At 37.0% G+C, this 23,096-nt stretch overlaps 1 protein-coding gene and 1 long non-coding RNA gene across 52 annotated transcripts; one reads left to right on the plus strand and one right to left on the minus strand.

The window, feature by feature from the left end:
* Positions 1-1,152: 1,152 nt before the first annotated feature.
* LOC105057519 (uncharacterized) lies at positions 1,153-16,272 on the minus strand. Of its 50 annotated transcripts, none has more exons than XM_073248901.1 (8): positions 16,114-16,272; positions 14,110-14,298; positions 13,566-13,623; positions 10,053-10,773; positions 9,251-9,954; positions 9,088-9,165; positions 5,414-5,470; positions 4,911-5,230 (listed from the first exon to the last, which is right to left on the minus strand). In XM_073248901.1, the coding sequence occupies exons 5-8, from the start codon at positions 9,267-9,269 to the stop codon at positions 5,028-5,030; spliced, it is 357 nt and encodes a 118-aa protein (XP_073105002.1). In that variant the 5' UTR covers positions 9,270-9,954; positions 10,053-10,773; positions 13,566-13,623; positions 14,110-14,298; positions 16,114-16,272; the 3' UTR covers positions 4,911-5,027. The 50 variants fall into 50 exon arrangements, 32 of the variants coding, with proteins under 32 accessions (XP_073105017.1, XP_073105002.1, XP_073105010.1 ...); XM_073248909.1 differs by lacking the exon at positions 14,110-14,298 and having other exon boundaries at positions 10,053-10,109; positions 10,697-10,773; positions 16,114-16,269; XM_073248905.1 differs by lacking the exon at positions 14,110-14,298 and having other exon boundaries at positions 10,053-10,230; positions 10,697-10,773; positions 16,114-16,267.
* A 2,508-nt stretch (positions 16,273-18,780) lies between these two features.
* LOC114914777 (uncharacterized) lies at positions 18,781-22,193 on the plus strand. Of its 2 annotated transcripts, XR_003802551.2 has the most exons (4): positions 18,781-19,167; positions 19,292-19,455; positions 20,977-21,189; positions 21,306-22,189. It is a non-coding gene; the product is annotated as an uncharacterized lncRNA (long non-coding RNA). The 2 variants fall into 2 exon arrangements; XR_012136851.1 differs by having other exon boundaries at positions 19,292-21,189; positions 21,306-22,193.
* The last annotated feature ends 903 nt before the right edge of the window (positions 22,194-23,096 follow it).

The raw sequence follows: 23,096 nt of genomic DNA on the forward strand, positions 1-23,096 counted from the left end.
AAATCAGCTAAATACGGAACTAGCACCCCCAGCAAGATGCTGAATCGCCAACAGAAACAGAGCGCCCAATGCACAAGCACCTGCATGATGGAAAGATCTAGCACCCACCTTGTCATCATTTGGACGGCACAGATTTAGCACCTTATAATATTATTTATAGTCCTATTCTGAAACAAAAAAGATATGGCAATCAGTTCATCTATGTGAGATACCTGCGACCACTCACCTTCCATCCACTACCAGGTGCCATTATTAAAGTTTGCCCTGATAAAATCTTCTCCCTGAGAGGCCTGTATCACTCACTTGCCATCAACTCATAGAAAATCTTCTCCCTGAGAGGCCTGTATCACTCACTTGCCATCAACTCATAGAAAACCTGCCAACGTAATTTTCCCAAATGTAATTCATGATCTCGAATTCACAGTGGATTTTACCATCTTTTGCTTAAAAAATTGAAAAAAATTTATTATGAAACAAAATGCATGATGTTGTATGGATAACATAATCCAATTCTTATTTGCTTAAAAAATTGAAAAAAATTTATTATGAAACAAAATGCATGATGTTGTATGGATAACATAATCCAATTCTTATTTTTTTTTATGTAAATAAATTAATATATATTATTTATATTATATTATATATTATTTATATTATATTATATATTATTATTTTACTATAATTAATCTATTATTATAAAAAATTATCATTATTATGTAACATAATATAATATATTATAACAAAATAAAAAATATTATTGTAATAAATTAAAAAAATATAGATAGACCCTAACAATTTATCCTCGTAGATAATTTAGCAATAAAAGAATATAGATAATTTATTTGTCAACAAAGATGATGATAAAAGATATAGATTTCTCGTTTTCAAAACAATGAATTAATCCTCGTAGATAATTTAGCAATAAAAGAATATAGATAATTTATTTGTCAACAAAGATGATGATAAAAGATATAGATTTCTCGTTTTCAAAACAATGAATTATCTACATTTTCTAAAAATGATGAAAACTCAGTAGCATTAAATTAGCAAAGCAAACTCCAAACTTCAGATCAGCATCATGCCAAATAATACGGGAACATATCGTCCACCTTGAACGGCCAGTTGCCCAGAACATGATTGACAGCCCACAAATCAAAGGAGAGTAGAGGTTGCATTATAATATGCAGAAGAATGCAGAAGCGCGAAACAAATAACAAAGGAAGCACGTAGCAAACGGAGATAAAATAAAATAAATAAATAAATAAAACCAACAGTCTAACTTGCAACGACTCCCTTCCAGAAAAACTGAAATCTCAACTTGCAACGACTCCCTTCTAGAAAAACTGAAATCTCCCCAACCAATCACAAAACCAATTGAACCATTCTCAGACTCCCTTCTAGAAAAAAGCAGTTGAAATTTAACTTATTTCTTGATTGGGATGGGATGAAAAAAGCAGACTCCCTTCACAAACCAATTGAACCATTCTCAGACTCCCTTCTAGAAATAAGTTCCTTGCAACGACTCCCTTCTAGAAAAACTGAAATCTCCCCAACCAATCACAAAACCAATTGAACCATTCTCAGACTCCCTTCTAGAAAAAAGCAGTTGAAATTTAACTTATTTCTTGATTGGGATGGGATGAAAAAAGCAGACTCCCTTCACAAACCAATTGAACCATTCTCAGACTCCCTTCTAGAAAAAAAGAACTTATTTCATGATTGGGACGGAACGAAAAAAGCAGACTTCCTTCTAGAAAAAAGCAGACAGCATGGAACAACACCACCAAAATTTTAAATCAACCGGACTGCATGGAACAACATGCCGAAACATTCCAATTCTTCTTGACGCCCCTTCTAGAAAAAAGCAGACAGCATGGAACAACACACCACCAAAATTTTAAATCGACGCCCCTTCTAGAAAAAAGCAGACAGCATGGAACAACACACCACCAAAATTTTAAATCGACCGGACTGCATGGAACAACATGCCGAAACATTCCAATTCTTCTTGACGCAATTTTAGTTCCATGCCGAAACATTCCAATTCTTCTTGACGCAATTTTAAATCAACCTTCTTGACGCAATTTTAAATCAACCGAATGCTCAAGTGATGCCTCCTTCCATCAGCATTTAAATTTAATTTATGCATTGATGGCGGAACAATTCTCAGGTGATGCCCATGGTACCCAATACTGATGTCCCCACCAGGAGTCGAGTCTAATAGGATTCCCAATTTTGATCCATCCAAAAAGCTACACTCGACAATAACAGCTCCCTCCACTTTTCTCATCCGGGCTTGGGACCGGCATTGGCAGTGTTAAACTGTAACAAACAAACAACAATAACTTTGGCATTGGCAGTGTTAAACTGTAACAAACAAACAACAATAACTTCTAAAAATCAAGGCACAATATCAAACATCCATTGAAAGAAAAACACATGCCACAACAATCAATCGACATGATCAGCAATATCGCAAGGCACAATATCAAACATCCGGGCTTGGGACCGGCATTGGCAGTGTTAAACTGTAACAAACAAACAACAATAACTTTGGCATTGGCAGTGTTAAACTGTAACAAACAAACAACAATAACTTCTAAAAATCAAGGCACAATATCAAACATCCATTGAAAGAAAAACACATGCCACAACAATCAATCGACATGATCAGCAATATCGCAAGGCACAATATCAAACATCCATTGAAAGAAAAACACATGCCACAACAATCAATCGACATGATCAGCAATATCGCAAGGCACAATATCAAACATCCATTGAAAGAAAAACACATGCCACAACAATCAATCGACATGATCAGCAATATCGCAATATCTAAACAAAGATCGATACAATCATTCCAACTAAACAGTCCAAACAGAATGCACAAAGACCGATACAATCATTCCAACTAAACAGTCCAAACAGAACGAAAGACCTTCCACCAAAACATTCTAGCACACATCCGGTCACCGCCTCTCCCCTCGAACACGAATTCTGGAAGAAAAAAATAGCTCAACTTTCAATCCGTCAAAACGTCTTCCAACTAAACAGTCCAAACAGAACGTAAGACCTTCCACCAAAACATTCTAGCACACATCCGGTCACCGCCTCTCCCCTCGAACACGAATTCTGGAAGAAAAAAAAAGCTCAACTTTCAATCCGTCAAAACGTCTTCCAACAATGGAACACGAATTCTGGAAGAAAAAAATAGCTCAACTTTCAATCCGTCAAAACGTCTTCCAACTAAACAGTCCAAACAGAACGAAAGACCTTCCACCAAAACATTCTAGCACACATCCGGTCACCGCCTCTCCCCTCGAACACGAATTCTGGAAGAAAAAAAAAGCTCAACTTTCAATCCGTCAAAACGTCTTCCAACAATGGAAAGAAAAAAATATTGGGCAACAAACGTAATGCATGGAAAGACACTCATGGTAGCTATGACAATGAAAAAACGAGAAACCACGAATTTCCCCTCCATACATAACTGCTCCAGTAACACTGTAACAGGACTAATAATTAACCACCCTTATAACCACATTCTAGCACACATCCGGTCACCGCCACTCTCCTCGAACACTAACAAGGAACATACTAGCACACATCGTCGCCGCCACACTCCTCGAACACAAATTCTGGAAGAAAAAAAAAAAATATTGGGCAACAGACAAACTGGATGACGTGCATGGAAGGACTAATGGTAGAACTTAAATCACAAATGGTAGAACTTAGAACACAAATTCTGGAAGAAAAAAAAATATGGGGCAACAGACAAACTGGATGACGTGCATGGAAGGACTCATGGTAGAACTTAAATCACAATGACAATGAAAAAACGAGAAACCACGCGAGAAACCACACGAAACCAGCTTTGTGACGATGATACCCGATCTGGTAACTGAAAAAGTAGAAGGCAACTACACCGCAAATTTCCCCTCCTCACAAAACTGCTCCAATAACATGACCAATAACTAACATCCCTTTTGACCAAAATGCCAGCCACAGGTGAGAACCCCTTGTAAGCAACAATCTCTGGCAAACATCACAATCTGGTACACAAAACTGCTCCAATAACTAACATCCCTTTTGACCAAAATGCCAGCCACAGGTGAGAACCCCTTGTAAGCAACAATCTCTGGCAAACATCACAATCTGGTACAAATCTGATTGTTGGTTAGCAAGGCCACCAAACCTAGCAAGGTCACCAAACCAGCAAATGTGACGATGATGCTCCAATAACATGACCAATAACTAACATCCCTTTTGACCAAAATGCCAGCCACAGGTGAGAACCCCTTGTAAGCAACAATCTCTGGCAAACATCACAATCTGGTACAAATCTGATTGTTGGTTAGCAAGGCCACCAAACCTAGCAAGGTCACCAAACCAGCAAATGTGACGATGATACCCGATCTGGTAACTGAAAAAGTAGAAGGCAACTACACCGCAAATTTCCCCTCCTCACAAAAATAACTAACATCCCTTTTGACCAAAATGCCAGCCACAGGTGAGAACCCCTTGTAAGCAACAATCTCTGGCAAACATCACAATCTGGTACAAATCTGATTGTTGGTTAGCAAGGTCACCAAACCTAGCAAGGTCACCAAACCAGCAAATGGCAAAATCAATTTAAAAATTAAACCACCAAGAATATTCCCACTCCGCAAAAGATAAATAAATAAATAAGCAGGAACCCCTTATATGCAACAATCTCTGGCAACATCACAATCTGACACAAACAAATCAATTTAAAAATTAAACCACAAAGAATATTCCAGTCCCCAAAAGATAAATAAATAAAGAAGCAGGCTCTGGTTCAGACAATCTAAAACCACTGTCAAGTGTGAGGGCATCAACATCAAACTAAGCCAAACATGATACGACATACACCAGCAAAGTGCACAACAATCAATACAATCTCAACCCAAATTGCACAACAATCGATACAATCTCAACCCATGCAAACCCTTGGAGCACTGCAACAACAACAGAAGCGACACTTAAAATCTAACTATCAAGTCTCAAGGCCAAAAAAAAAAAAACACAATAGATAAAGGGCCCAGTTTCAAAAACAAGCGGGCAATTGAGAAGACAAAAGTCAAGCAAAAGGCGACAGGAGGACATAAGAGAGTTAAGAAAAACCAAGTTGAAACAATACTATAAAAGCCATGAACGCAGACGTCGTTTGACATCGTTTGCCCTTCAACTCTCACCCCTTGGAGCACTGCAACAACAACAGAAGCGACACTTAAAATCTAACTATTAAGTCTCAAGGCCAAAAAAAAAAAAAACACAATAGATAAAGGGCCCAGTTTCAAAAACAAGCGGGCAATTGAGAAGACAAAAGTCAAGCAAAAGGCGACAGGAGGACATAAGAGAGTTAAGAAAAACCAAGTTGAAACAATACTATAAAAGCCATGAACGCAGACGTCGTTTGACATCGTTTGCCCTTCAACTCTCACCACTGTGTAACAAACAGGCAAAAAATAATTCAGACGTCATCATCTGGTGAAACAGTACTATCAAAAAGGTCAAAACAATGCTTCAAATCCCTCATGGAAAAAAAAATAAAAAAAAAATCTCCACCAATACGTCTTCCAAGAACAAACACTGGTCACTAGACAGAATATATACAAGAAAAAAACAGTTATAACCTAAAATGCTACCAGGTTAGACATGCTCCCTCGATAGATATCATATCCACCATATTAACAAACCATTCGACATGCTCCCTCGATAGATATCATATCCACCAATACGTCTTCCAAGAACTAACACTGGTCACTAGACAGAATATATACAAGAAAAAAACAGTTATAACCTAAAATGCTACCAGGTTAGACATGCACCCTCGATAGATATCATATCCGCCATATTAACAAACCATTCGACATGCTCCCTCGATAGATATCATATCCGCCATACTCCGAACATCATCAACCTACGTGCCAGGACAGATCAGATATTAACAATCTTAACAATCTTACACCTTAATTCCAAGATTTATAAAACGAGCAAATTGGTAATCGAAAATGATTTTTGGGGAAGGGGTGGGGGTGGGAATTAACAATCTTAACAATCTTACACCTTAATTCCAATGACACTTTAGTTTTAAATCTCGTCACAAAAAGCCGGACAACTAAGAAGACAAAACTCAGCAAATGGTGATAACCATATATATAAAAATATTAACAGCATTTCTCCACAACTAAAGCACCCTCGTTTATCAACAGTCTCGAAGAACATTAAATAACACAGTATATATCCTACACAAAATGTTCCTTTAAAAAATATAGAAAAATATTAACAGCATTTCTCCACAACTAAAGCACCCTCGTTTATCAACAGTCTCGAAGAACATTAAATAACACAGTATATATCCTACACAAAATGTTCCTTTAAAAAAAAAAAAAAAAAAAAGCTAATTTACACAATTCCACTACAGTATATATCCTCCACAAAATGTTCCTTTAAAAAAAAAAAAAAAAAGCTAATTTACACAATTCCACTACAGTATATATCCTCCACAAAATGTTCCTTTAAAAAAAAAAAAAAAAGCAAATTTACACAATTGCACTCCCTATTGGAAAACATTAAAGGGAAAAACAACAGCATGTCTTCTCCACAACTAAAGCACCCTCGTTTATACATATAACAATTCACCATCAGAATCACCATCAGACGCCCGCAAAAAGTCATCTCTTTCAAATATCGACAAGACCCCCTCTACAAATCATCTCTTTCAAATATCGATAATCCAATTAAAATATATGGAGACAACACATTATTTACAAGTGTCAAAAGATAACTTAGAACAGGAAAAAAAAAAAGGAAAAAACAATGCTAACTGACCTAAAAAACAAAATCATTCGGTGCGGAAGAACTCTCACCCTCAACCCATAAAAGATCATATCCTCCAAAAAGAAGTCCACCAAGATGATGATAGCATTCATTCTAAGTTTTCTTTTTCTAGAAGGGAAAAAAAAGGATGACTAGTGAAAACTAGGGGGAAAAAAGAAATTGAGAAAATCCAAGAACCACCCTCTATACAACTCATCCCTCTGAAACATTAAAAATGATAAGTGAAAACTAGGAGGAAAAAAGAAATTGAGAACCACCCTCTATACAACTCATCCCTCTGAAACATTAAAAATGATAAGTGAAAACTAGGAGGAAAAAAGAAATTGAGAAAATGACCACCCTCTAAACAACTCATCCCTCCGACACGTATTTTTCCAGCTCTCACCCCTGCTTAACAAACAGACCAACCATTGAAAAAGCAAGAATCAGCAAATGATGACAAATAATGAAGCCCACATTTAGAGATTTTCAATTTCAACTTCAGTTTTTCGTCAATTTGAAATTCTAAAATTCTAAAAGTTCAAAACCTATTAAGGGCGTCTTATATAGTTAACAAGAAAAAGCTGAAAAAGTTCAAATCATGATTTTTTAACCTTTTTGAAACCTCATCACACAACCAAGCACCCCATGTTAGAAGTCTTGAAATAACTTAAATTTCAATACACCCAAACACATTTTGGGTTAAAATAATGAAAATGTAAACCCCATCCAAGACACCCAATGGTAACATAACAATAAACTCTCCACTAATACACAATCATGTCTATCTACCTGAGATTATCAGCCCACAATGGCAGGTCTGCTCATGATTAACAGCAGATCATCTGACAGAAAGAGTCACGAAATCAGCAAGTGTAAATAAAAAGACAAGAAATGCAAGTCCTAGCAGAACTCAGAAGATAACCATGGTTATTACTATCATCTATCCTAACTGGTAAGACTATGAGAGCAAGTTAGGGGGAAAATCAACAAAGACAAGCAGAAATCACTACCAAAGGTGAGGAACCAAGACTATGAGAGCAAGTTAGGGGGAAAATCAACAAAGACAAGCAGAAATCACTACCAAAGGTGAGGAACCACCACTACACAAATAATCCTTCCAGAACATCGACACGTCCTAACTCTATTCACAGCTTGGTCAGTAAGTCTGTATTCCACTTAACAACCAATCAATTAGAAGGACAAAGGTCAATAAAAGGAAACAACACCACTTCAAAACATTTATAGAATCATTTAAAAAAAGAAAGCCTATCAATATGAACAAAGGTCATCTATCCTAACTGGTAAGACTATGAGAGCAAGTTAGGGGGAAATCAACAAATACAAGCAGCAATCACTACCAAAGGTGAGGAACCACCACTACACAAATAATCCTTCCAGAACAACAACACTCCTAAGTCTATTCACAGCTTGGTCAGTAAGTCTGTATTCCACTTAACAATCAATCAATTATAAGGACAAAGGTCAATAAAAGGTAACAACACCACTTCAAAACAGTTATAGAATCATTTAAAAAAAAAAAAAAAAGAAAGCCTAGTAATATGACCAATAATACAATATATAAAACGCCAATACCATATATAAAATGCCTCTCCCAAGCATCGACAAACCAGCCGCATTCAGTCCAGACCAGCTAAAATTAAAATAACAGACCGCCTAGTAATATGACCAATAATACAATATATAAAACGCCAATACCATATATAAAACGCCTCTCCCAAGCATCGACAAACCAGCCGCATTCAGTCCAGACCAGCTAAAATTAAAATAACAGACCACCGAGAAAAATATACATGAGACAAAAAAAAAAGACTAAACACTATAACCCAAAATAATACCAAGTTAGACATAACCCTCTATATATATATATATATATATATATATATATATATATATATATATATATATATATATATATATATCAAAACCTCATCCACGAGAAGATCCTCCACCGAGACAAAGCCCATGAAAAGCTGTCAAAGCAGGAGTGATGATTGAAGCTAGGGCGGTAAGATCATTAAAACAATCAATAATACTACCAAAGGTGAGCCAATCCATGTCAATCTCACACACATTAACAAACTAATGCCTTAGTTCTGATGGCATCCTAGTTTCTCGTCCCAAAAGGAACATATTGGAGAAGAAACAATCAGCAAATAGTGACCACCACACACAGAAAACAAGAGATAAAAAGAAGATTGGATCTCCCTGGAAAAGTGCCTTGAAGAAACTTTGCTGCAAGCCTAGAATAACTGGGGAAAAGTGCCTCGAAGAAACGTTGCTGCAAGACTAGAATAACTGCAAGGAACATTTATCATAAATAAAATATTCATTAATGAATGCTCGCTTACACAATTAAAATAACTATCAAATGCGAGAACACCATTATCCCAAAGAAACATCTTTTACTGAAGTCATGGTACTCCATCTTTTGACTCGACCAATATAAGCCCTTGAGTAACTGCAGCAAAAAAAATAATAATAATAACCGACATCTTCCTCCTCAAGAGCATAGAAACTTCATAATACATCAAAATCACCATCAAAGGTGTAAAACCACCTCTATACAAATCATCCCTTCCGAACACCCATAACACATGGTCTTCAATTCCAACCACCTCTATACAAATCATCCCTTCCGAACACCCATAACACATGGTCTTCAATTCCAATCACTGACTAAAAAACAAGCACAGGAAGACGAAGGTATATGCAGACAACAAGAATTATATTGAAATGATTTTGAGTCAAAATAGTATTCAGATAGAACCTGAAAAGTCCCTCAAACAAAACCTCTCGTAAGACTGCAGAAATAACAAGAGAATGGTCAACAAAATCCTCAATAAAAGGCAAAAATAATGCTAATTGACAAATTCCATATCACTTGGGTGAAAAAATCACTGATTAAAATCATATCCACAAATTATCATCAGCCCATTTCGCAAGACCCAACTGAAAAACAAACCAAGTGGTGATCACAGCATTCACTCAAAAACCGCCATTACTAGAAGTTCTTTTAGAAGGAAGAAAAGCTATAACACTGTTCAACGCACTACTCGGTCTCCACTAATGCCTGCCTTTGAAAAACTGCAACAGCAATAGAAATTACAATTAGTATCTACCACCACTAGTGAAAACAAGGAAAAAACAGATGAGAAAAATGCAAAAAAAAACACCCTCAGTACAACTCATCTCAGCCGGTATTAAGCCTGATCACATACTTCATCTCCCAGGTCCAACCGCTGATTAACAAACAGACCACCCAGAAAGCAAGAATTAGCAAATAATGACAGAACACTAAGGCCACACTTGGAGGCTATGGTTTTAAGCCTGATCACATACTTCATCTCCCAGGTCCAACCGCTGATTAACAAACAGACCACCCAGAAAGCAAGAATTAGCAAATAATGACAGAACACTAAGGCCACACTTCGAGGTTATGGATTTCAACTATAGCTTTTTATCCCTTTGAAATTTCAAATTCCCAAGGCTAAAGTCATTTTAAGGGATGTTTTATGGTTAATAAGGAAAAGTTGATAATGGGAAAATCTGAAGATGATGATAAAAAAAATTCATCCATTTTTTCAAAATTCAATTTGAAAAGAAAATTTTCAATTTCCTGATTTTTAGAACCTTCACAAAATTCTATCACATAACCAAGCACCCCATATTAAAAAGTTGTGAAAATAATTTTAAAGAAAATGAAATAACTTGATTTTTACTACAACCAAACACATTTTAGGTTAAAACAAATTCACAGAACTGCCTTGAAGAAAAAGCAAACCCGGCCAAAGATAGCAATGGCAACCAGTAACAATGAACACTATACCCGATACAAAGTCATGCCTCATGGAAAATAGGCGATACACTATCACGAACAAAACACTCCATGAGACACATATCCACCTACAAGCATCAACCCAAGATGGCAGGTTCAGGTCTAATCACCGATCATGATAACAACAAAGCATCTAACCACCAAAATATTCAATAAATTAGCAAGTTATTTTAAATAAAAGAAATGAACACATCGCCCCAATACAAGTTCTAGCAACACTACAACAATCATCAAAATTGTTATTATCATCATCCTAGCTATAAATACTATTAGATGGGAAGAATAAAAATCAACAAATACAAGTCACAATCACCTCAAAGGTGAGAGACCACCACCATACAAATAACCTTTCCAGAATGACCACACATCCTTAATCTAATCATAGCTTGGTATTTAAAGCTGATTTCTCGTCAAAAACAAGCAACTCAAATGGCAGAGGTCAGCAAAAGATGACGAGAGTACTTAGAATGAAAGTGTCTAAAGATTGAAGAGAACATTTCAGAACGCCCTTGAGGAAAAATTTTATCCAATAAAAACTTCAAATCGGTTTGGAGATGCAATAGCTTTCAACCAAAAATCAATTTTTAGTAAAAATTGTATTTTGATATCAAAAGCAGTTCTAGGACAAAACAATATTTTATTTGACGATCCATATCCTAATTTACTGAATGTTTGGTGAACAGTTCCAAAAACTATCAATATCCTAAATTTAATGTATGTTTGGTTAACAGACCCAAAAACTACTTTGGAATGATAAAATAATCAAAGAAAAAATATCTAAAATGATCCTAAAATTGTGAGGAGGTGAACTTTCCGTAAACCACGTTTTGGGAGATCTTAAACATAATCCAGAATTATTTTTGAATTGCAGCCAAACACTCAAAATTCTGCTTTTAGATCTGAAATCACTTAACGATTACAAACGCACCCCCAAACATGCACTTCATCAAAAAGCTACAACAATAACAAGATTCTAATCAACATTTATCTATGGGAGAACATCTATGAGGGAGGAAAGCTGGTCAATGCAACCTAAATCACTAGCACACGTGCAAAACACATCCTTCAAAAAAATTACATGATATAATACATACTTAAGAAAGAACACAAAAAAAAAAAAAAACATACTGAAAGATCTCTCCTTAGGAAGGAGAAAGGAAAAAAAAAGAAAGAAGAAGAAGAAGAAAAAGAAGCACTAACGCCTAGTGCCATAAGTTGAATGACAACTTAGATTTCCACTCTGGGACAATTGAGAAGACAAAATATCAGTAAGAAGTTGACAACAATGCATATAAAAAAATGAATTAAAGAAAATAAAATTGAAACCTCCTCCATACAAGCACCCTCCCAAGCATTGAGACATTAGCCTCAAGTCCTATCATACACCGGTTAGACATACCCCCTTCACAAATATCATATCCTCCAACTCTAAACATCATCAACCTACTAATAGATCATATGACAAAACATTTACAAAAAGAGCAAATTACTAATTGAAAAGAGAAAAAAATAAAAAAATAAACTCCACACCAGAATATCCCCATCCGGTACAAGAAAAAAAGTAGAGCAGAATAGAAACTGGTTATTAGATAGAATAGATTCGAGAAAAAAGACCAACAGATATTAACCTATAATGCTACCTAGTTAGACACATCCCCTTCTCAAATATCATATCCTTACTCCAAACAACGTCAACCTATTAACAGATTATATGACAAGACAACATTTATAGAAGAAGCAAGTCACTAAGTAAACCCCCCTTCACTAAATCCCCCATCAGTACAAGCCCATGAAAAACTATAACAACAAGAGTGATGATCAACATATATCCTAACTAGCAGGGATTGGAGAGAGGAGTTTCAAAACAATCAATAATACTACCAAAGGTGATACACAAAATTTTCTCCCCACCATTTCACAATCCAACACCTTAATTCTAGAGACAATTTCAAATCTGACATTGTGTGTGTGTGTGTGTGTGTGTGTGAGAGAGAGAGAGAGAGAGAGATGAAAAGACATGGTGATAACCATACAAAAACAAGAAAAAAAACTTTGCCACAAGACTACGAAAATAGTCCAAATGGTAACAATCATTGACCCTTCAAAAAAATATTCAAAAAAAAATTGCTCATTTACAAAATTACAATCACCATCAAATGAACAACAAGAAAAAAAAAAAAAAGCAAAGCTTCTCAAAGAACATGTCTCTTACAGAATTACGAATTATCTCAACCAATGTACTCATTGAGTAAATGCGACACCGACAAGTAATAATTGACATCTGCCTCATCAAGAGCATAAAAAAAGTGACACTTCATACATCAGCATCACCATCAACGGCATAGCCATACGCACTGCCAAACCTCCAAACCTCCAAAATTCACGGTCTTTAATTCCAATCTCTGACTAACAAGCACGCATGGGAAGACAAAGGTAATATGCAGGTATTATTTAAAAATGTTAGGTACCATTTGAAAGTTTTATGAGTCAAAAAAAAAAAGGGAATAAAGTCAGATAAAACAGCTTAAATAAAAAATGCCTCGAACAGAACGTCAATATAACATCTACAAGAAACACGTAATGCTAATGGACAAAAACTATATCACACTCAAATATGAAAACTACCCTTCATCATATCCTGCCAAATATCAGCAAACCCACAATAACAAGTTTGATCACTAATGAACATTAACAAAGCCAATAAATTACATACAAAAATGTCAAAAAGGAATATGTCCGCTAATACAAGCTCTTTGAAACAGAAACAGAAACAACCAACCAGGCTAGTAACAAGTAACAATTAAAAAGTACAAAAATTAATTAGCAATTAATACAAATCTAACCACTATCAATGGCTCACCACTCCATATCGTTGCTTTGGCAAACAATAACCCCTTAGTGAATCAATCATTATAACACTACAAACAAGATGAAAGTGAAACGTATGAGACCAACTGCTAGATAACGAAAACTAACAGAACAAAATACAAATATGAACCAAGTCTTGCAGATAACACATTCTACACAAGACAGCACTGAAACATACGAGCAAATTGATAAAATAATGAAACTCACAATTAAAGAAGTCTTACAAAGTACTCTATACGGACATCACTAAACATGCAAAAAACTAAATTATTCACTCATTACCTGAATGACAAACCCTGAACTAAATAGAGTACATATAAATAACAAAAGTAAATAGGTACACAAATATTTAAATGAATTAAACAAATAACCAAGAGGTAAAAAAAAAGGGGGGTTGCATTCAAACCCAAAGTGGTTGCTTGAGGTGAAGCAGAACAGCAGAAGATGAAGACATACATCAGAGTTAGGAACGAATCAAGAAGTGATTGAAAACATGATACAGCAACCAACAACCAGCAAAAGTGCAGCACTCATACCAAAGGACCTAATTTTCTTCAGCACACCACCGTATAGACGAACCACCAAAACTGAATGCAAAGGAACCATAACGCCGGTAAACAAGTTCTGCGAACTCCATAACAGCGACAAGAATAGAAGGATATACAGACTAAAGCCTATGGTAAAATTAATGTTAGCCCGTCACAAACACAATGCCTCTCATATTTCTGCAAAACAGCAACAACAACCACAAAAAAACGGACAAGATGAGACAGCTGAAGGACATGTCTTCTTTGCAAAATAGGATCACATATCGCTGCACGAAACTACAAAGCAAATATACCGAAGTAGATTGGGCAAATCACACTAATATGATCCAAAAATAAGATATAGAAGCCCCCTTATGAGAAATCAATCTTAACTCCACCCTCCGCATTACTTGATATTCTCAGCAACGGAAGCTCAAAAGCCATGGTCAAATACATCAAATCCAGAACCACTTTCAGACTACTTAATGATACCTCTGTGATGCTTCTTCAAACGTCAAAGAAAGGATCGATGCTTCAACAAAAGGAATCCACGAAACCAGGAAAGAGAGAAGCTGTCGATTAATCATATGATCACCAACCAATGCTTAACACATAGAAATACCAAGCCAATTCTTAAGAACCCTAAATCAGCCAAAGAGCACTCCAGATTCATCGATCAAACCAAACTACCCCTATCCTTAACCGAACCAAGCACTAGAAACCCTCGAAGAAGAACAACTAATTCCAAATTCTGAGAAGCAAGAGTCGAATACCTCACAAATCCTATTCACGCCAAATCACGTGAATCAACCAAAGAGAACCCAAATCCAGAGAATTAACCGCCAAAATAGAACAGACACCCTCAAAAAAAAAAAAAAAAGAGCAAATGATTCCAGATTCTGAAACCCACAGGACAGACTCATCAAGCAACCCGAGCAAGCAACCTCAAAATCCAGAAAATTAACCGCTGAAGATCGAATGGAAACCCTCAAAGAAGAACCAATAATTCCAGATTCTGTAACACGCAGGACGGACTCATCAAGAAACAATAATCACCCCAAATCAAGTGCACCAGCCGATAATGAACGAAATCCAACGAATCAACCACCAAATGTCGAACGAGAACCCTCGAAGAAGAGCACATAATTGACGAATTCGTCAAGACTGGATCAACCGACGATAACTCAAAATCCAAATTAAATCCAAATTCTAACAAGCCAGAGTTGAATACCTCAGATATCCTATTCACCGCAAAACAAGCGAATCAACCAAAGATAACCCCAAATCAGGCGAATTAACCACCAAAGTTCGAAAGGAAGGGAGTTTGGGGGTGTGGAAAGAAAAGAAAAACCGTTCCAGTATCTGCAAAGCGCAGGAAAATTCATCAAGAAATCCTAGCAAAGAACCAACCTCAAAATCCAGAAAATTAACCGCGGAAGATCAAACGATGACCCTCGAAGAAGAATCAATAATTCCATATTCCGTAAAACACAGGACGGTATCATCAAGAAACAATAATTACGCCACATCAAATTCGAAAATCCAACGAATCAACCACCAAAAGCCCAACGGAAACCCACGAAGAAGAACCAATAATTCCAGATTCTTCAAAACGCACAATGGATTCATCAGGAAATCCTAATCACTCCAAATCAAGTGCACCAGCCAAAGACGAACGAAATCCAACGAATCAACCACCAAAGGTCGAACGAAAACCCTTGAAGAAGTGCAAATAATTAACGAATTCGTCAAAATCCTCGATCACTCCACATCAAGAGCATCAACCGACGATAACTCAAAATCCCACGAATTAACCACGAAACAGCAGGAAACCCTAAAGCGCTCCAAACTAACTAAATCGGTCGACCGAAGATAACCCAACATCCAGCGAATTAAGGACCAACAATAGAACGGAAACCCTAAATCAAGATATAAAACTACGCACCTCAGCAACTAAAAATATAGATTTAAAAAAAGAAAAAAAGAGAAAAAATAAACACAAGAAAAGCCTACCGACGAACCGACTCTACCGCGAACGAATAATGGAGGGCCGCAGGTCCCCCGCTATTTATCGACGAAGCGGTGAAGGAGGAACGGTGGAGATTGAAGGAGTAAGAGAGAAGCAAACGGTAAGATGGGTTGGATTGGTTTCCAGAGGCGGTGGTTTCTAGAGGCGATGGGAGGAGGTTTAATCTCATGGTCGGTGTTGGATAAGGACCGCGTCACCGTACGCTGATGAGTCAGTGCTTATCCAAGGATTTTTTTTTTTTTTTTTCTAGCATGGACACGTGGCGTGTGGTACGGTGGTAGAGGGTTCCAGGCTCGCCTGGACTGACGTAGCCAAAAGTAGATCAAAAACCATGGCCTCGCTAGAAGTTTCGCACACGGTTTTTCTTTTTTTTAACAAATGATAATAATGAAAAAAAATTATTAAAAAGATTAAAAAAACAGGTGGCCAGCTGACGTGGGTTAGTCTGGTTGGTGCTTACCATTTACATTTCTCTTCTTGATGCCCATCCGTAAAGAATAAGAAATTTTTTGATTTAAAAAGTAATCATGGGAAGAGATCCAAAAGATATAATGTAACTGAATATTTCAAAAGTTAGGATTTTGATGCCGGTAGTAGAGGCAAGTTGGCTAATATAAGAAATTTGCAAAACATCATTTCATTTGATTTTGTTATCTACCATGTCTTTTCTTTAACACAAAACATTAGATACTATTTGCAATTAAAAACATCATACTTCAAATCTTTCGCTGAGGTTTATTAGAACTTCTAAGCAGAAAGCATGAATCTGATATTACCCTTATTAATAAGAAGTGAGTGGAGTAGTAAATCATAATTTCTTTAATTATATATATATATGGCCTTTAGGTGACATATTGAATATCTAAAAGAATATTATTAATACATCAAGTGCAATGCCCAACTGTAATTTTTTTTTAATAAGAGAAAGACGCGTCTCCTAGAGACAACTAACGAAGACTATATTTCCGATGTATTTACTCATGATACATGAGTTAACTATTAAAAATAGATATAGAAAATCAATTTGGTCCAATAATAGAGGAAAGAGGGTTAATATTGCTAAATTCTGGCAGACTTTTCAGATTTCATAATAGAGTATGCTTCCAAGTTCCAACTGAGAAGATACGAAGATACGGTTTCTTCATTTATGCAGATTTGATATTGTTTTTTTGATGATCCTAGTGTAGTTGAAGAGCTGGTTGTTTTTGAGCTAGTTCGAGGAGGGTTGTCGGCCATAGCAAAGCAACGATGAAGGATCGAAAGAGAGAAGAAGGCTCGTTAGAGCAAGTAGTGCTCTGATATCATGTAAAGTCTAGAGTTTAAAAGTAATTTTCAGCTCATTGATATAAGGCACTTTATATAGTGCATGATTTACAAGCAAAATTAGAAAACACCAAAAAATCAGGAAAAGAAAATAAAATCAGAGAATAAAATCAAAACAAAATCAGAAAATATAACAAGATCAGGAAACAATATCAAATCTGCATAAATTAGGAAACCATATGACAAGATCATGAAACAATATCAAATCTGTATGAATGAGGAAACCATATCTTCTTTACAAGGAGAAAAAATTTTGTTGCTGTTGGAAAAAATTATGATCGTTTGGCGAGAAGTAATTGGGCCTCGTCGGTTTTGGTTGTTGTTGCGTCCCCTATTCTGATTGTTGGAGCCATGCTGATTCAGTTGGGCAGTAATAACTGGGCTTTCTCGCTTTGGTTCAGAGTGTTTAAGAAACATTTGTCGTACAGTTCTTCAAAGGAAATCGAGTTGTCACAAGCACGAATAGCACCAGATAATTCTTTGTAACCCAGTCTGCTAAGAACTTTCATCACAAGTTCTTCATTATTTAGCGGAGAACCGCTCGCAGCAAGATCATCGGCAAGAGATTTGATCTCTTGCATGTAGTCGGCCACTGGGTTGGAGTCACGATGGAGGTTGGACAATATCTCTCGGAGGCCAAAAATCTTAGTATTGCGGTCAATCCCTTCGTCGGGAATGCACATCTGCAAAGAAAGTCCTCACTGACCGGAAATGTTTCTGATGGGGACCCTCCGACGCTCAAATCAGAAAGGAGACTAGGCAACCGTGGAAAAAATTGGGGGCTCAGTTTGAGAGAGCTTGAGAGCTTACCAAAACTGTTGCCTTACCCCATTTTATAGTAGAATGGGTTATGGTCCCGCCATTAATGATGTAGACAACTGACTATCAAATCATCGTGGGTTGTCAAGTCATTGGAATTAACCCATGTCCTTGGCAGGACAATGCCCCATGATGGTCGTATAGCATGTTCTTGACAGGACAGCAGCCCATGGCGGTTGTACGGCGTTTGGACGGACTGGCCGACTATATGTCGGTATTTGGTTGTCGGGACGTCGGGTGATGACTCGGAAACACCGACAGTGAATCGACAGTGAGTCGGTGATATGGGTTCGACCGCTCGACCGGTTGGAAACAGTATTTGCCTGTTTGACCGGCATATCTTCGATCAGATATTATCGACAGTCATTATCGAAGTCGTCTGTTCGTTCGGTGGATAGAATCGGACGTCGGTTGGACCGTTCTGAGGATAAATCGGCGTATAGGGATTGACTAATATATTCCAACAGTTTCAAAGATAACTCGGCGTATTGGGATCGATATATCCCAACACCTAGATTGAGATTTGTTGGCATAGGTAGTCCGAAGAATATCCCTTGCTTGTTGGGCAGTCGAAGCATGAGCAATCAATGGTGCAATAGAGTGATCTACGGAGGCCATGATTGCATTTCGTACGAGACTGTCTTGACGCTGCCATAACTTGCATCCGGGTTCACATGTTGTCGTTCATTATCCTAGAGATGCATGGGCGGACAAGAAGAGGAGCCATCAATGAATGAAAGAAGATCGTACCCGAACAGCAAGATATTTAGTTACCTGGGCCTGTCAGGTTGAGTAGTTCGTGCTTCCTGTCGGTTTAAGAGAAAGTTGAGAAGCTGGATTGAATGATATCAGTTGAGGGGGCTGCATCACGGTGCCGTGTCCAAAGACAATGGAGGGTGAGGAGCTTGATTGGATTGTTAATCTTTTTCGCAAATTTCGTCTTTCTCTCCACATAACTTTTACTGTGTATTGTGACAATGTTGGTGCCACATATCTCTGAAAAATTCCAGTTTTTCACAGCCGCATGAAACATGTTGCCATAGATTTCCACTTCGTAAGGGACCAGGTTGAGAAGAAGCAAATAAAGGTAAGGCGCATTCATTCTGCAGACCAGCTGGCCGATGCATTAACGAAGCATCTGTCCAAGAAGCTGTTTGCTGAGATTATTTTCAGATCTTGCGGAGGTATAAAGAAGATACGATTTCCTCATTTATGCAGATTTGATATTGTTTTCTGATCTTGTTATATAGTTTCCTCATTTATGCAGATTTGATATTGTTTCCTGATCTTATTATATTTTCCGATCTTATTTTCTGATTTTATTTTCTTTTCCTGATTTTATGGTGTTTTCCAATTTTGGTTGTAAATCAGGCACCATATAAAGTGCCTTATATCAATGAGAATGATAAGCTGAAAATTATTTTTAAACTCTAGACTTTTGACTTATCAGTTCTTGATACTTTATTGGAAATATTTGAACATAGCTATGACTTGTGGTAGATCTATTCAAAATTTTACTTTATTATAGGACTCAAGATATTGATAAATAATATTCTTATCATCGAAGCCTTTTTGAACTATGAATTATTTTCCTTTTAGTCTTATACTTCCTAGGGTTTATGTATTTCTGGTTATCTTCGTTGAATTTATCTATTTCGAAAAACATATAAATAAGTAAACTATGATCAGCATTTTTTTTTCTTTTTGATTTATGATCTTTTTTTTCATACTATATTATTATTATTATTAGAAGATTAAGGGTATATTTGGAATGAAATTAAATATTATTTTTTTCGGTTGATGGCAGAATGGCTTACCCACCTCCTAGGTGAGTAAGACTTTTTCTTCATTTTATGAGCAAATGCTGTCCATGAAAAAATAATTTATCAATCTAGAGAAACGTGAGAACATCGATAAATTGATTGATAGAAAAGTTGATCAATTTTTTCATGATATTTACCCATCAAATAATGGGCCCCAAAGGTTGGTAATCTAGACAATCCCTGAATTTCTGATATTATGTTCTTTCATCTGCCAAGTCATATAATTGCTTGCTTGTAGGAATAATGGATTTTCTTGTCTTCATTATCAGATATAGGATCGGTGTTCCAGCAAAAATATGAGTTCCCAAGTTATATATCAGTATCATGTGAATAAGAACATACGCATAACTTATTTTGCCCTGGTTCCTTCACCTTGTAACAATTCCTATCAAAAGGTATCCCTCCAGCCACTGGCCCTGACCACTATTCTGAAGTATGTCATCCTGAGAGTAGTCCCAAACAATTAGGAGGGAGTAAGAAACACATCCTAATATTAGGAAGCCAATTTGGAAACATAGGGTCTGATTTCTCTTCTACCCTCTTGCTAAGACCTCATGGCAACCAATCAAAGTAAGTCTCCTTCCAAACGTCTTGATTCAAGCTTTTTATGGTTGATACTTTACAGAATAAGGTTTTGGATGCTTGAGGAGATTATACCATTCTGTTACTACAGAGCTAAGATTATGTACCTGAAGAACCATTCATTGTTCGTGTATTTTCATATAGTAAATTGTCATATAGCTGAAGATCAGCGAGAATAGCTGATTTATATGATATGTTATAAGGATTGACACAGTTCTCTTCCTTGATATTTTAAGTTTGCAAATATTTAGCTTTGGCTTTTATTATGTAATTCTTAAAGCCCTGTGGTTACTTTAACAGAAGAAAGTAAATGACAGTGCCTGAAATGTACTGCCAAAATCCCAAGAATGCTGTCTATACCAGGTTTGACTAGTTTATGTTGAAGGGTAGGTGGTTCCCAAAATATAATTTACCACACTGCTTTCAGGTAGCTTTACATTTTTGTTATAGTGCTCATTTAACTTACAGTGACTGCAGATAAAATAGCCTCCAAGCCAAGATGTTGCAGAACAGGCAAGTCATTTTTGTCAACCATAAATTTGATATCAAAATTTAACTGGATATGTTATGATTCTTTCCAACAATCTGCCAGTCCATGTCTAATATCCATGCTTCATCGAATGATGCAGCTGTATTGCAAGACCAGCCAGAGAAGCTAATATACCTCAGCCAGGACTTGCAATGGTTTTTGCCGGGGGAACAATAGTCCCTGGTGTTTCTCCAAGCTCATTGCTTCTCGTTACCATCACCAGTCATCACTACGAGGACCTTCACCTTCTGGTCCAGTCATTATCTCAATCAGGGTTCTAGGAGGCCAGCAACTGTTTCTTAACAATGTCCATGAAAAACAACGGTGGCAATGCTTAACCCATTTAACTTATTTCAACCAGTAGTAGATCAAACGAGATTGCCTATTTAATAAGATGGTCATGGATATGGATTTTTGACCCAATTAATAAACAGATTGGGTTTGAGTTGAAAAATTTTTTATCTGTCACGTACCCGACATGAATTATGTCTGGATGACCAACCTAATCGCCACTCGCATCTAAGAGCAATTGTAGGATGATAAACCTTACTGTGGTGTGTAGATTGGGGTTTGGTTGCTCGTTTTGATGTCTAATGTGAATTTCTGGAAGGGAAGAACCGGGGTCTGGGAGCACCTGGACAGAACTATTACGGAAGCTTTCGGAATATGAAAGAGTTCTCCACAACAGGAAGTTTTTGGAAACAGAAATCAAACCCCACTCAATCAAATGATTATAGACTCATTAGTCTCTGCAATGCGATCTACAAAATTATGGCAAAGTTACTGGTTAACAGGATGAAGCACCTCATGCCTAGTCTAATCTCACTGGAACAAGGCGCCTTTGTACAGGGGAGACGGATTGCTGATAATATACTTCTTGTGCAAGAAATCCTCCATTCCCTGAAAATGCACCAAGAAGCAAGGCTCTAATGCTAGCAAAGGGTTGATATGGAACGGGCTTACGATAGGGTGAACTGGGACTATCTTCTCTACACTCTTCATCTCATAAACTTTCATCCAACTTTCATTGAGTGGATTTCATGTTGTATAACTAAGCCAAAGTTTGCAGTCATGGTGAATGGGACTCCTTCCGAGTGGTTTCATTCTTCCTAAGGATTGAAGACAAGGATGTCCGTTATCACCTCCCTCTTCGTTTTGGTTTTTGAAATGCTGTCCTGTATACTCATCATAATGCACAAGAGGGGAGGTTACAAGCCTATCATCCTACTGTTGGGGGCCCTACCAGTTCACATATCATGAGGTTGCCGATGACTTGATTCATATTGCTAAAGCCACAATCCAAAATACTAGAGTTTTGAAAGATATCATGGCCAGTTTCTGCGAGCAATCAGGGCAGTGTGTAAATGTTCAAAAATCGCAGATAATTTTCAGTCCAAAGATTGACAAAGATACTCATGGAGAGCTATACTCAGCTTACTGCAAATATAGATCAAAACTGGTCCTTTTAGGTACCCGAGCATCCCCCTAAGTGGTTCCAGATTGAAAATCTCCGATTGTCGTTTCATCCTTGAGAAGATCCAATCTAAAATGGCTGGGTGGAAGTGGAGATTCTTGTCTCTAGCAGCTGATCTATTCTCCTTCAATCTGTTCTCTCATCGATCCTTCTTCATCTTCTTTCCCACTGTGTCATCCCAGTAAGTCTGTTGGATAAAATTCAGAAGAACTTCAAAGCTTTTCTTTGGGGTCATGAAGGGGATAAACGTCGTATTCATCTACTTCCATGGGAAAAAAATCTGTTTGTCGAAGAAATTGGGTGGCTTGGGAATCCAAGATCTTCGTCCGAGGTGATATGCTCTTCTGGGCACTCTGGCTGCATGGGTCATTCTTAATCCCATATCGCTTTGGTCCCAGGTGGTGAGGTAGACATATC

Source organism: Elaeis guineensis, chromosome 14, assembly GCF_000442705.2.
Source record: "Elaeis guineensis isolate ETL-2024a chromosome 14, EG11, whole genome shotgun sequence".
NCBI lineage: Eukaryota > Viridiplantae > Streptophyta > Magnoliopsida > Arecales > Arecaceae > Elaeis > Elaeis guineensis.

What these genes read in the sequence shown, in the direction of transcription:
- LOC105057519 (XM_073248901.1), bottom strand. An exon ending in TGCAGCAAAGTTTCTTCAAG is followed by an intron (nt 5,471 to 9,087) that starts GCACTTTTCCAG and finishes TTTGTTACACAG; the next exon opens with TGGTGAGAGTTGAAGGGCAA. An exon ending in CTGCGTTCATGGCTTTTATA is followed by an intron (nt 5,231 to 5,413) that starts GTATTGTTTCAA and finishes TTGTTGTTGCAG; the next exon opens with TGCTCCAAGGGGTGAGAGTT.